This window comes from Hetaerina americana, unplaced genomic scaffold (assembly GCF_022747635.1).
Source record: "Hetaerina americana unplaced genomic scaffold, ioHetAmer1.1.p SCAF_6, whole genome shotgun sequence".
NCBI classification, from domain to species: Eukaryota; Metazoa; Arthropoda; class Insecta; order Odonata; family Calopterygidae; genus Hetaerina; species Hetaerina americana.
Window position 1 is genome coordinate 42430620 of NW_027287205.1, and position 13102 is coordinate 42443721.

At 34.4% G+C, this 13102-nt stretch overlaps 1 protein-coding gene across 1 annotated transcript in view; it reads left to right on the forward strand.

Annotated features, from left to right (window-relative positions):
• Positions 1-6613, forward strand: part of SPR (Sex peptide receptor) — a gene marked incomplete at its 5' end in the record, with an annotated part of 91922 nt that extends 85309 nt beyond the window's left edge. The window contains 2 exons of the mRNA XM_071594023.1: positions 2854-3123; positions 5189-6613. Of these exons, the coding sequence (XP_071450124.1) occupies positions 2854-3123; positions 5189-5374 (456 nt within the window). The remainder of the gene's footprint in view (positions 1-2853; positions 3124-5188) is intronic.
• Positions 6614-13102: the final 6489 nt, after the last annotated feature.

Sequence of the window (13102 nt, forward strand, 5' to 3'; positions counted from 1 at the left end):
AGATTCCCAGCCCAGTTCTTAAACGCTCATTTCATCTGATCAGGACACCTCTATTACATATTATAAATGAATCCCTGCTGCAAGGAATATTCCCACCTCCTTTGAAAGTTGCAAAAGTTATCCTGCTCTATAAACAGAAAAGTAGCCCCCACGAAATGAATTCTTATCGCCCAATATCTCTCCTAAATCAGTTTAGCAAAATATTTGAGAGTGTTTCTCAATCGCCTCATCCCATATGTTGAATCTGAGTAGATTCTGTCAAAATTTCAGCATGGTTTTCAGCAGAATAGGTCCACAAATCTGCTACTTATCAGGCAATTGATAATATAGCTCTTGATATACAGCTCTTGATTGCAAGTTAGAATCTGTAGGAATATTCTTTGATTTTTCTGATGCATTTGGCTCAGTAAATCACAATTTACTATTGCAAAAAATGCATCAATATGGCATTAGGGGCAATGCACATGACTGGTTAGTCTCATATCTTCAGGGCCATCAGCAGCACGTGGTTTTGCTCAATGATGGAAAAAAAATCATCTCTCCTGGTAAAGTTGTATGCCAAGGTGTTCCACAGGGTTCAGTTCTGGGTCCTATCCTGTTTCTCCTCTACATTAATGACTTACCTGAGAATATAAGAACCAGCGAAAGGGATGATCCACTCCTATTTGCAGACGATACCAGTATCATACTCACTGCCTCTACAGTCCAAAGTTTAACAAACAATGCTAAACAAACCATTCAACATCTGAACTCATGGTGTAGCAGGAATCAGCTGAATTTAAATGTGGAAAAGTCCCAACTACTCTACTTTGCTAATAAAAACAAAAACATGGCCACTTTTGCAATTGAATCAAGTGGAAAACTAATTCCCCAAGCGCCCCATGCAAAATTCCTAGGAATAGTTCTAGACGGGTGGTTGTCCTGGTGGGAGCATATATGTCACCTGGGTAAAAAACTGAATACCATTTGCTTCCTTATTAGAAGCATCAGGTTTACCGTAACAATGGATGTCCTCATGTCAATATATTATGCAAATATCTACTCCTGTATAGTATCATTTTCTGGGGTTCTTTTCCGCTTGCAGACACAATATTTAAAATTCAAAAGCGAGCCGTACTTAATTCATTAATGAATTGCAGTATAGTAATTGCATGCATATTTAAGTAATTATGCTACAAGAAATAACTGAACTCTGGAAACCATGTACTAAAGGTAAAAAGGACAACAAACTCTTTACATAAATAGGCGCATATATATAGAATAAATGTTTTAACAACCCAAAAGTCAAGCCGTTCAATTACTCACTCTTAGAGAGACGGCACATGCCTCACCCTAGGGACAGAGGCTGAAGATCTCAAAGGGAGACAACCATTGAGTGGCATGACTGATTGGCTTTTTATTAATGAGGAATTATAAAACCCAGGGTCAAACATGATTAAATGTACCCAAGTCTTGAGGTAATTACATTAAAAAATAGTTTAACATAAAAATTAAATAACTTTATGTATTCATTTACATAACTAAATTTATTCAACTTTCCCTTTGAAACAGTGAATCACTGAGTCACAAAGCACATCAATCAATACCAATAGAATTTTACAGTTAAGGTTTATTATTTATTAAAAAGTTAATATTATGGCTTAAACTAAATTCACTGAGCTTATACTTCAATTATTGGTGCATCAATCCCAATTGCATGGGTTGTAGCCACCTTGATTAAGCACATCCTAAGATAATCATGAAAAATTCTTATTGAAGGAAGATTGTTTATAGGGCTTAGAGTTCATGTACCTTATTAAGGTTCTTCCACTCATGTAGTCTAAATGCAAGAGTTTCACAGAGTAAAAATCATTTGCTTGATTTTATTGCAATGACATTCTCACATTTGTGGCCATTTCATAAGGCTACTACTGCAGAATTTCCTGCAGTTTCTTTAATTGGTAATGAGATTTTTAAAATAATTTGAAATGTGAGTCTACATCTAGCATATATTAATGATCCACTGCTATTCTTAAAGAAAATAGCTATGAACAAGGAAATAATAGGTGAAAAACATTCATGTGGTGTGAGGAAACACATAGATTAAAGTTTTTGATCAATAGAAGAGCAAAAGAGAAAAGTCTTTAAATCATGGTGATTGAGGTTGATATGGAATATCATGATCATTTAAGGGCCAAAACAAGTATGATGAAGAATTAAAGAGAAAAAGCAATAATGGGCATTATATAGCAAAGAACAATCAAACTGATGTGCTATGTTTGCCTTAAGCGAAATAATTGTGCGAGGAATTGTACAGAAGGAAAAATATAAGATAAGTTTCAAGAAGAAAGGCAAAGATTCAGATATGTAGACAAGAAATCAGAATACAGGAGAGAAAAACTATTAAGGCCCATTCAGCATTTGATAAGGTAGAATGGAGAACGATAGTCAATCAGTCATATGATACAGACACTAATGAATGAGCCGTTTCTCATCAATCAAATGAAGGCTAAGTTAGTTGAAAATTGTCAAATTTGAAAGTTTTAATGATTACAGATTATCTTAAAGAAGAGACTATATAATTATATCATTAAAAATACAAATGAATAATGCAGTTTAAACATAGCCAAGAGAGTTAAGTGATAACTGAGAAACAAGTCAATAATTATGTGAAGTTGTGCCAAGGGTAAATTATACTGCTTGGATGAAATTGTAAATTCCATGATACAAGATATTTAATTATAATTGTCTATCATCTTATTGATGTTGCCTGTTGATGATCGTTAATCATTGAATACCTGTAGTTCCCTAAAACAACAAAACTGAGTCCTGATAATACCTTGTTTCATTCAGCTGACTCTTTCCTCTTTACAGGAAAACAAACGGAATGAGTGTCGCCGCCTCCGGGACTCAAACTGCACTACACTGATGCTGATTGTGGTAGTGACTGCATTCTTGGCAGTTGAGATCCCTTTGGCCGTGGTCACCCTGCTCCACATCATCTCCTCCACTGTCAGCGAGATCCTAGACTACTCAGTCGCCAATGTGCTCATCCTGTTCACTAACTTCTTCATTATACTCTCCTACCCCATAAACTTTGCCATATACTGTGGCATGTCAAGACAGTTTCGGGAAACATTCAAGGTAAATGAGACCAACCCAGGAAGTACATGCAAAACAATATTAAACCAGAGGGCAAAATGAGAATTAATTTCAGTGAAGAGAAAACATTTAGTCCATCACACATGTGTATTCCTCACAATAATCGTAACAATCAATGCATTGTATCAAACATAAACTTCTCATTCAACATTGATTGACACTCCCTAATTCTTTGGCCTGGGAGGTTACATCTTGGTAATTCTATTTAATGTTTAGTGTAATCTAACTTATAACATCAGAATGAAATTTACTCTACATATTTGTTTTATGAATCTAGCAGTTGAATTCTCTTATTGTTTGTAATGAGTACTTTAACTCTCAATGCAGGCTTTTAATAGATGCAATAACTAAGCTCAGCTACAATTCTAAGCCCCACCTAAAATAACACTAAATAAATACTCTAAAAGCTGCATTACAATAATCTATTCTTCAAATTAACATTCTGCCCACCTTATTTCATTCAGTCCAACACGCCTATTCTTTCCAGCCTATATCTCACTTGCCCAACATTTGGCTCTTTACCACAGTCTTCAACAATCCACTGCCACTCAATATACCCTGGAGCCATTTTTTTGCCTTTAAATTTCTCCCGACAGCTTTCTCTCCTTCCCCACCATGCTCTAAGCTTCTTCGTTTTTCTTTCCATCCTCCTCCACTTGAGGTCTCTAATCCACACTTATCCACCTGCCTCAATGATTTTTTTCCCCATTCAATACTACACTCCATATTTATTATTTCATTAGTCTTTTAAGTAGGTAAATCTTTAAATACAGGGCCAGTCAAAAACTCAATCCTCTGAGTAAAATCTTCTTAATCAGATGAAATTCTTCTTTTAATGCCCATAATGCTTTATCTCCCCACTTCTAAAATATTTCTTAAATAAGTGAACAGTTCTCCCTTCTGTATTTAAGTCCTCCACCTTTAATGTTTATATCTATGCATTCTATTATCCTCTTTATCAGCTAGTTTTTACAGTGGTCACACAGTAATGAGTGATACTTTCACACTTCAAGACCCTGGTAAATCATGATGTAGTCTTAAGTCAAGGTCCACCAACCTCATGTTGATCAACAAATTTATAAACAATAAATATTAAAAGAATCAATGTAAATTGCAAAATAGTATACTATATATGGGCGATTGTTCACGACATAATTTAAATTCTCCAGAAAATGAACTTGTCATATTTCCACTAAAACTGAATTTTAATACATCAGTTGAGAGAGATTAACAATGGTGAATACCTTACTCTACTTTGGTAGTCATACTATCTTCCTACGGAGTTAAATGATATTTGGTTTGTTTCAAACAGATCTGCTAATTTCTCTACAGTATGTGCAACAGTTTTCAGGGACAGATCTATCCAATTTTTCACAGAAGGCAGTCTACCTACCTATCATTAAAATATTTTCCAAACATCTATTGCATATAAAATATCATCATTCAGCAGAGGTGCCCAACTTATTTCGAATTAAAGAAAAGTACATGTTTGCCACTCCTGCCCTCCTCTCAATTCAGCCCAAAACAAACATGTTAGCCATCACTTCTCAATTAACACTCGGGCACAACTTCATTCAAGGTATTCTACCCAAGTTACATTTTTGGATGCCTCCACAACACCTATGATTGCCTGCATATCATGAAAACTTCCTCTTGCTAGCTCTATATTATTTGGTTCTTCATCTGCCTTCGTGCAGACTAAATACCCTACTATCTTCCTTCCCCAACCCCACTTACCTATCATTCTCCCTTCCGTCACAGCTTTCAGCATGGCACTCACAACCTTCAATTTTTCCTCCAGTTTCCACTTTATCTGCCTTTTTAAGATTTTATACAGATCTTCCCCTCGTCACCCACCCTATTTATAACCTCAGCATTTAACTTCTTCTCTGTCCAACTAATTTTCTTAATTCTTCACCACACCCACATCTCAAAAGCCTCAGATCTATGCTCATTTTCTTACCATAGACACCACTGTCAATAGAAAATATTCACAATGAATGTCACTCACCCTTCCCTCTATTTAATCATTCTTTCCCATTTACAGGAGCTCTTTGTCTCAAAGCAACATGGCCATGCTGCTCTGCCTCAACCAACAGGAGATGGGGGTGGAGCTGACTGCGGAGGAACTGGGGCTCCGTCTACAGCCACTGCTCTGGGTGCCCGTCGCTCTCGGACACTCTCCGTCCCTAACGGCCCTCCACGGACATGTACAGACCAAACAGTCCTCTAAGGGATGGACAATCAAACAATTTTCAATGCAGGTTTTGTCATGACATGTCTCATACTCTACGAGGTCTCCTAAAATGGATGTTCTCAAAATGCAGAGACCTGCAGAGTACAGTGGTCATGAATGTCAAAAGAAATGTGGAGGACGGCCTATCAGCATCTTTATCTTTAAAGACAGTCTCCTTCGATTGAGCTAACCATTAAAGAATTGGAAGAGGAGTGCTGGAGATAAACAAATGAGAAATCGTTCATTGAACACTTCATGTTTACTGCAGTAATTTATGAATAATCATGATGTTTCTTCAATTAATGTCATAATATGAAATAGAACATTGATGTTTTCTGTCTAGGAAAAATTTTCTTGCAGAGTATCAGTTAATGTGTTAAATGGCAATTAATTTGTATGATGAACCTCTATGTCACCACAAAATACTTGACAGGATTCCTAATGGGAGATGTAGTCAACCTTTTGAGTGAATACCCATTAATGAATTCAAGATATCTTCAAAAATAAAGATTATCATATCCCTTGTGTGAAGACATCAGCAATAAAGGATTTTTTGAAATCCTTTGTGCCCTACATCTAATAAGGACGAAGTGGTTTCTTGCAAACTATTGTTTCCAATGAAAATGATAATGTTCAACCAAGTTGTATGCCCACATAGTAACAAGTGAGACTCAACCAATGTCTTCAACATCAGCCTAAGTCTTGTCATGAACTTTCCGTTGCACGGAAAATGAGAATGCACCTTATCTGCAACTCAAAATATTTAGTCTCTCATACTCTCTTATTCACTCTTTTCTCAGGGCATGCAACTGGTTTAAGTAATAGTAAATATCTTTTTAAACAATGAACTGATTGGGTGTGAAACTGAAATAAATAAATATAAAATGATTCACATTAAATAATACGGAGCAAATGATTACATATTATGGCAAACTATTAATTTTCTAAAGCCTAAAAATAAGTTTAACCGTGAGTTAGCAATACTCTATGGTTCAACTCAACTCCACATTTACATCATTAATTGTACAGCCCTACTGTTTCTTTGCAAGCATAACTTTACTGCTTTCCAAGAAGTCCAAAAAATACACAAATTTAATCACCTCAGGTGACTACTAACTGCTGCGAGGGTTCGGTATTAGAAATGAACAATTACCTGAAATGTTGACTGATGAATTTTAACTATTGACATAGATCCTACATTAAGCAAAACATTAATGTTGTCATAAGATCGCAAACCACATGAATGTAACTACTTCATTAAATTTGATTTGAATAATTTTCAATATATACTTCCACTTTAAACTCCCAATTATTTTCATTTACTTTAGATCTTATTTTCCCATTGTTTTCTTTTTTTCTTTTATATCTACCCCACAATTCATTCATATAGTAGATATAAGCCTACAGTACCATGTGCCACCTTCATATTTTATTCATTATCTTCCATCACAAGGTTATACATTAATAAATATATCATTCAATGAATGAAATTAAGATATATCCAATATTCAATCAAAGCAGAACTTATACAGTAACTTTTGCACATTGTTCATTTGAGAAATATGTTAAATCATCATATTCCATTATAACTTCTATTAGGTAACCACTAAAATTTCCCAGGACGAAAAAAATACTGAAAATATGTGGTCCATGTTTGTGAGCATTTAGGTAATCAGAGCCTTCTAAAAAAACAAAGAAAATATTCTTAGAATAAATGGAGAAGAGCCTCCGTCTCCATTCAATTTATAAAACAGTAAAAAATTTAAAAGATATTTTATGTTATATTAATCAAATGTCCAGGCAGTATGTTTTCACTCATCAAGCAGTTTTGATAATCAGTTATAAAATATAAATATATGTACATAAAAAGGGTCTCAGAAAAAAAAAACATATTTGAAAAAGTATTCAGGGTTTGTGTACAAATAAAATTTCATGCAATGTTTTTTTGATTCCTAAGTTACTAAAAGATCCATATATCCAGGCATTCGGCAAATGCCTAAGATTGCAATTCAAGGGTGAACAAAGAAATGGAATTATGGTTCCCTTATCCTGGCTAAATGTCTTCATCATATCTAACTAACCTTCAGCTTCCTATCATTGATTAAAATTACTTTTAATGTTAGGGAGTTGGATTTCTTTATGTTTACATGGTATGCAACTCATAATGTTATGATAAATTTTGTTAAATATACATACACATATTCTTATACAGATAATTATTAGGGAATAATTAAAATAAAAACAGGGACTCAACTATGCACATTATTTTTGAATTATTTTTCTTAATTTTAATATTATAATCGATGAAATAAACACAGCCATCTAATCATTTAATATTTATCCAGATCATTTGTCGTGAACATGCTATTTATTGAAAAAAGACATTTGGTATCATTCCTTGCAGAACCCCATAAGGTTTAATTGGTACAAGCTTGCCTATTTGAAAAAAGTATCTACAACTCACATAAAAATTGATGAACTTTTCAGCCAAATGTATGATTATCCACAGGCACTTTTCAGTAAATTAATGAATATTAATTAATTGAAAAGGCAGAAGGGGCACTAGCCGTTTCCAGCACTCCCACACACAGCTTCAAAATGGAACCTTATATTCAGTTAGGTATGTCTATAACCAAGAAAAATCAAGGAGCTCTGAGTTGCTAGAGGTGTAAATAAAATATTTATGTATGAATAAATGATATTAATTATGAATAAATGGATCTGAATAATAACATTTATAAGAGCTGTTCCTGCTCATTTGAAGTTATATGACCTTGAAGACCTTGGCATTCATTTCATTGAGTTTTCTTATGTTTCACCCTTAAGATGCATGAAAATTACTTGAACATATGCACAGGCAACTGCCGGAGAAATACTAATACATTTGACCTTCTCTCACTCCCAGGGCCCAGAACTCCTTCTTATGTTCATGGCCTGAAATCCTTTCCATGAAAGAGTCCAAACTCTTTCCCAAACTTGTTCCTCACTCAATCATTATCGCTTGCATTCCACCACACTGAGATATGACCACTCTTTTCTCCTCTTCAATACTTTCAGCAAGCAAACATTACGTGGCTGAAAATAAATGGATTTGCACACCCTTTGGTATCAAAGATACAATCAGATTATCACAAAGAAACTAAATATTGTAGGCATTTGCTAAATTAAAAATATGTAAATCAATTTCTCAAATTCAAAGCTGTACTTAGTGATGTGTTAAGATGAGCTCTACTGTGACTGTCCCTTAGGACATGAGAAAAGAAAAAGGTATCAAAGAGATTATAAGATCTTTTATCTGCTTTGCCTTTAGCTGGGGAAGAGAGGAACATGCTCTGACACTTTTCTACGGTGAAGATACACAAGAAATTGATCAGACTGCTGCAGCTTAAGGGTTAAATATCTATTTGAAAGGGAAATAACTTTTAATTTCCAACTTAGAGCATTCCAAAAGTCAAGTCACCATAATAACTCTTCTTGACTAACTCCCACTACAACCTGAGAGTGAAATTTAATAGGCAACTAGTATAAGTCAGTCAGTATACTAATAACAATGTTATCTTTCCAGATATTTCACATGTTAGTTGAAATTTCTCTCTGAAGTTAGCTACTCTGAAGTTAGTTAACATTTCTCTCTCTCTATTTTATCCAAACAATCAATTTGCATTTTTCTGTCCAAAAAATGAAAATTATTTTAACTGTTGGCATTATTTCAAACATTGACCAATTTGATAAATAAATGTTTAATATTTCAAAATAGGGTCCAAAATAATTCATCATAGAGATTATCAACTCTAAGAAATTCTTCCCAATCATTGGACATAAACATTACCACAACAGAAAAAGGGATGCACCAGTAATGGGTTAACTGACCAGTCTTAATTGGTCAAAGAGGGACATTTCAAAGTGCATCTGAAGTAAAATGATTTGGCATAATTAAGACAGTAAAAGTACAATTATGCATATTTTATTAATGACTGATAACAGAGGTATATGCCTGCATACAACAGAGGACAACATGCTTATATTTATCCAACAAATCTATATTTAACAAATGACAAAATTTTCTTCAATATTTCTAGGGAAACAACCCAAACTTTTTCCAGTTCATTGCTAGAAAGTTGGTCATGGAACTAGCTCATCATATTGAGTCTTTTTACATGATAGAAATCCTTCAACGGTGTCCAAATTTCACTTGTTTCCAAGAAGAAGAAATAAAATATTGAAAGCAAATTAATGAGATAAGTGATGCCAACAAGTTTATAAAAAATCTTTCAGCAACATTGAAAAGTTACCGAGGCCTGTGTAGCATACACTATGTTAGGAATCCACAGATGCCACCTGAGTGAAGCTACAATCGAGAGTTATTATAGGCTCAAACACAAGAAAGGTGTCACTATCATAGATGAGCAGTGAAGGCACCTAAGAAATACAGACTTCACATCATTCCGTCAAAACCAAGGGATTTAAAGTTTATATTCGACCTAGAACATTGCTTATACAGGATGAAACAACATGACTTCCTTTTTTGGAGCGTTTTGCATTTGAAAAAAGGAAGTTATGTTGTCACACCCTGCATGTCCAGCCAGACTCGCAGAAAACTGAAGGGCATATTTCCCAAAGCAAGATCAAGGACAAAATAAGCCAGAATTTCAACTGGAATGAATTAATTTTATTTCATCCTGTTAAAACTACAAACAATTCCTCACATTTTACTCATTGAGACGGGATCCATCTTTATCGCCTACCAAGCTTCAAGTGAAATTAACTTACACAGTAAAAATTAATACTTAAGATTTCACTAACATGTATTCATTCCAATCACAAGTAACAAACTCCATGTGTCTTTTGTTTAAGTTAACTTCATAACTTCTTTGATGAGTATTTATCTCTTCCCTTTATGACCAATAACAATATCATTTAATTCATTCCCTATCCAAGCATGCCTGGCATAGTCAGCCAATGCCATTGACAAGGATCCTATAGGCTCCATGCATAAGCGGTGCTAGACATATTATAAGTGCAATTGTGCATTTCAGTCGTAGTAGTAGTATTTAGGGGAGGCGACTGACAGCTAAGGTCATTTGAGCCATTACAGATGGACAGGAAAGGATGAAGGGTGGAGAGAAACCAGTCGTCGCCATTAGCCTACTCTTAACTAAAGGTGCCAAGGGGTCCGCAGCTTAATTTCCCATTCGACAGACGGCGTATTCACTCAAAGTGCCATCCACAAAGCACCTCAATTAGGGATAGACATACCATAGAAATATATTCATCGACACAAGAATTTGAACCTGGGCCCTCTGAGTAGGAAGCCAGCATTTCAGTTATAATAGGGACGATAGTTTCAACCAGGATCACAGCCTTGGGACAATATTCAGAAAAACATGAAAAATTAAGTACACACAAAGCAAGCAATTTAAAGCTCAAAATAATTATTTACTATAGCACTTAAATGAAAATTAAATTAATATAGAAAGATCTTTAAACATCCAAAATTAATTCAATGATAATATCCATAGTTATTTCTTCATTTATTCAAGTTATTTTCATGGGGAGTAATATTTCTACTATGAAGGAATTATTTGTGCTGCGGCATTACAAAGACTTTCTTCCAAGGCCCATAGTATTTTCAAACCTATTAGCGCTGTGTCCTGCCAGTGGTACTTGGGAAAAAAGCAGAGTGTAATTTAATCAAATGTATTACCTGAGCGGAAAAATATTTTAGTCATTTTTAAAGATATCCATATGCAGCTCTTTTTATTGTACATTAACTGAACTAGGTAATATTTATGAATGAATTACACATCGTCGAACAATATAATTGCAACTGACTAATCATGAACAATAGCTTACGTTTGAGCAGATATATCGGCCCGCCACACTTTTCGCCTGAGATGCAAAAGCCAATATATCAGCCTGGTGCAGCATTAGGGTAAATATATTTCCTCATGCTAGGAAATGAAATTTTGGTTGGTAGTAGCTACCTACCAGTTAGGGATTCAATTCTTAGAATACATATTATTTTGATTGATTTGAATAAGCTAGGCATTATTAATATTGGTATTCTATCACTTAAGGTAAGTTTTGGATAGATACAGACAACAAATTCCTTTGCCCCTACCAACATAACAATATCTAGAATCTGATGATTACATGTTGATCATAATGCCAGGACTTTACACCCATCATAGTAACATGGGATAAATAATCAAGGTGTTTTCCCATTGCCTTCCTCAATAGTGTTTTTGATATGACACCACCATTGTATAAATGGTTCTCCTAATGGGGTTAGATGCCTTTGCAGCCACCTCTCTGACGAACAGACCCTGCTTGGACTACCTTTTGTCTGGTACCTACTCTTTGAACTATCTGGTATGAGTGATCCAACTGGGAGCAAATATTATTTCTTCCACCAGCTCAGGGCCATCAGAACACACAAGCCTTTCCACCATGTCATGGTAGTAGTCCATGGGGAACATCTCTTTGTGATAAAACATTAAGCTAAAATTTTTGTCTTAGAATCAAAATAGGGTGAAGTGGTTCATTAGCTATAGTACTAAGCCATTTTATAATAGCATATTAAGTCCATGAATAGCTCTTTTATGAATCTTGTGTTATTATACCACGGCAAATAGAAAGCTAATTGCATATTTATTTAATGGTGAAACTTGTATAAAAGTCAATTTATTAACAATTCATTATTTAAGAATCATTTAATATTCGATTTGTGATTTGATTCATTGCCAAAAATCTGCTTAGTACAGCCTTACCCAAAAAAAACATCTGAATTAAGAAAAAAATGAACCAGCCACACTGCCTTCAGTAAGAAAATCACAATGAATACAAAGATGAGATACAGCTGGAAAGGTAAAACCAACCATACATTGCTGCATCTAATGGAATTTCAAACTAGCAAATAACATGAATGAGAAGAGCTACCATGAATTTAAAACTTCTCCGTCAGCAGTAGGCACAAAAAGAAAAAATAAATTAAACCTGTGCAGATGTCCATCAACAGGGTTTGATGCAAGTGAAATTTCAAAGGGATTAAATTTCTAATCCATTCTTTTAGATTTAACTATGTGGAAATCCATTATCACTTAAGTAAAAAACACAATGTATCTTTCCACCAATTTTATTTCGACTAGTTTCAACGTATCACCGTCAACCTCAGGTGAGACCAATTCGTTGATGCCGACGCATTGAAACTAGTTGTACTTAATTACATCAGTGGAAAGATACTGCACATTTTTTTTACTTTGGGGAGGTAAATTTGGTGAAGAAGGGCAAAAATTTAAATATCAGACAACAATTTATTAGCAGTACTTGATTTCAATCTTAAATGTGTTTTAAAGCCCCATCTGCTTTAGTAAAAATAATTACTAACAAATTATATATACAACAAAAGCAGCTAAATAATTAAAGTGCAAATAAAATCAAATTTTAAAATATTAAAACCTAAAAAGAACCCTTTCAAAACAACTTTCCAATTCTGCATTAGTGAAACCATGGCGTTTATTACCACATGGAATTTAATTGCTTACTAAACGATATAAATTACCAATGATAAATGAACAGAAATCAAAACTCTTGAATCAATTATCACAAAACAATAACTAAGACTTAAAATCTACTGTAATGAAGTACAGGTACCTGTTACTTAATTTTCCTTATTAGTACCTCATTCAGGGACAGGTTGGCATCAATCTTCCTCATTTTCAAAGA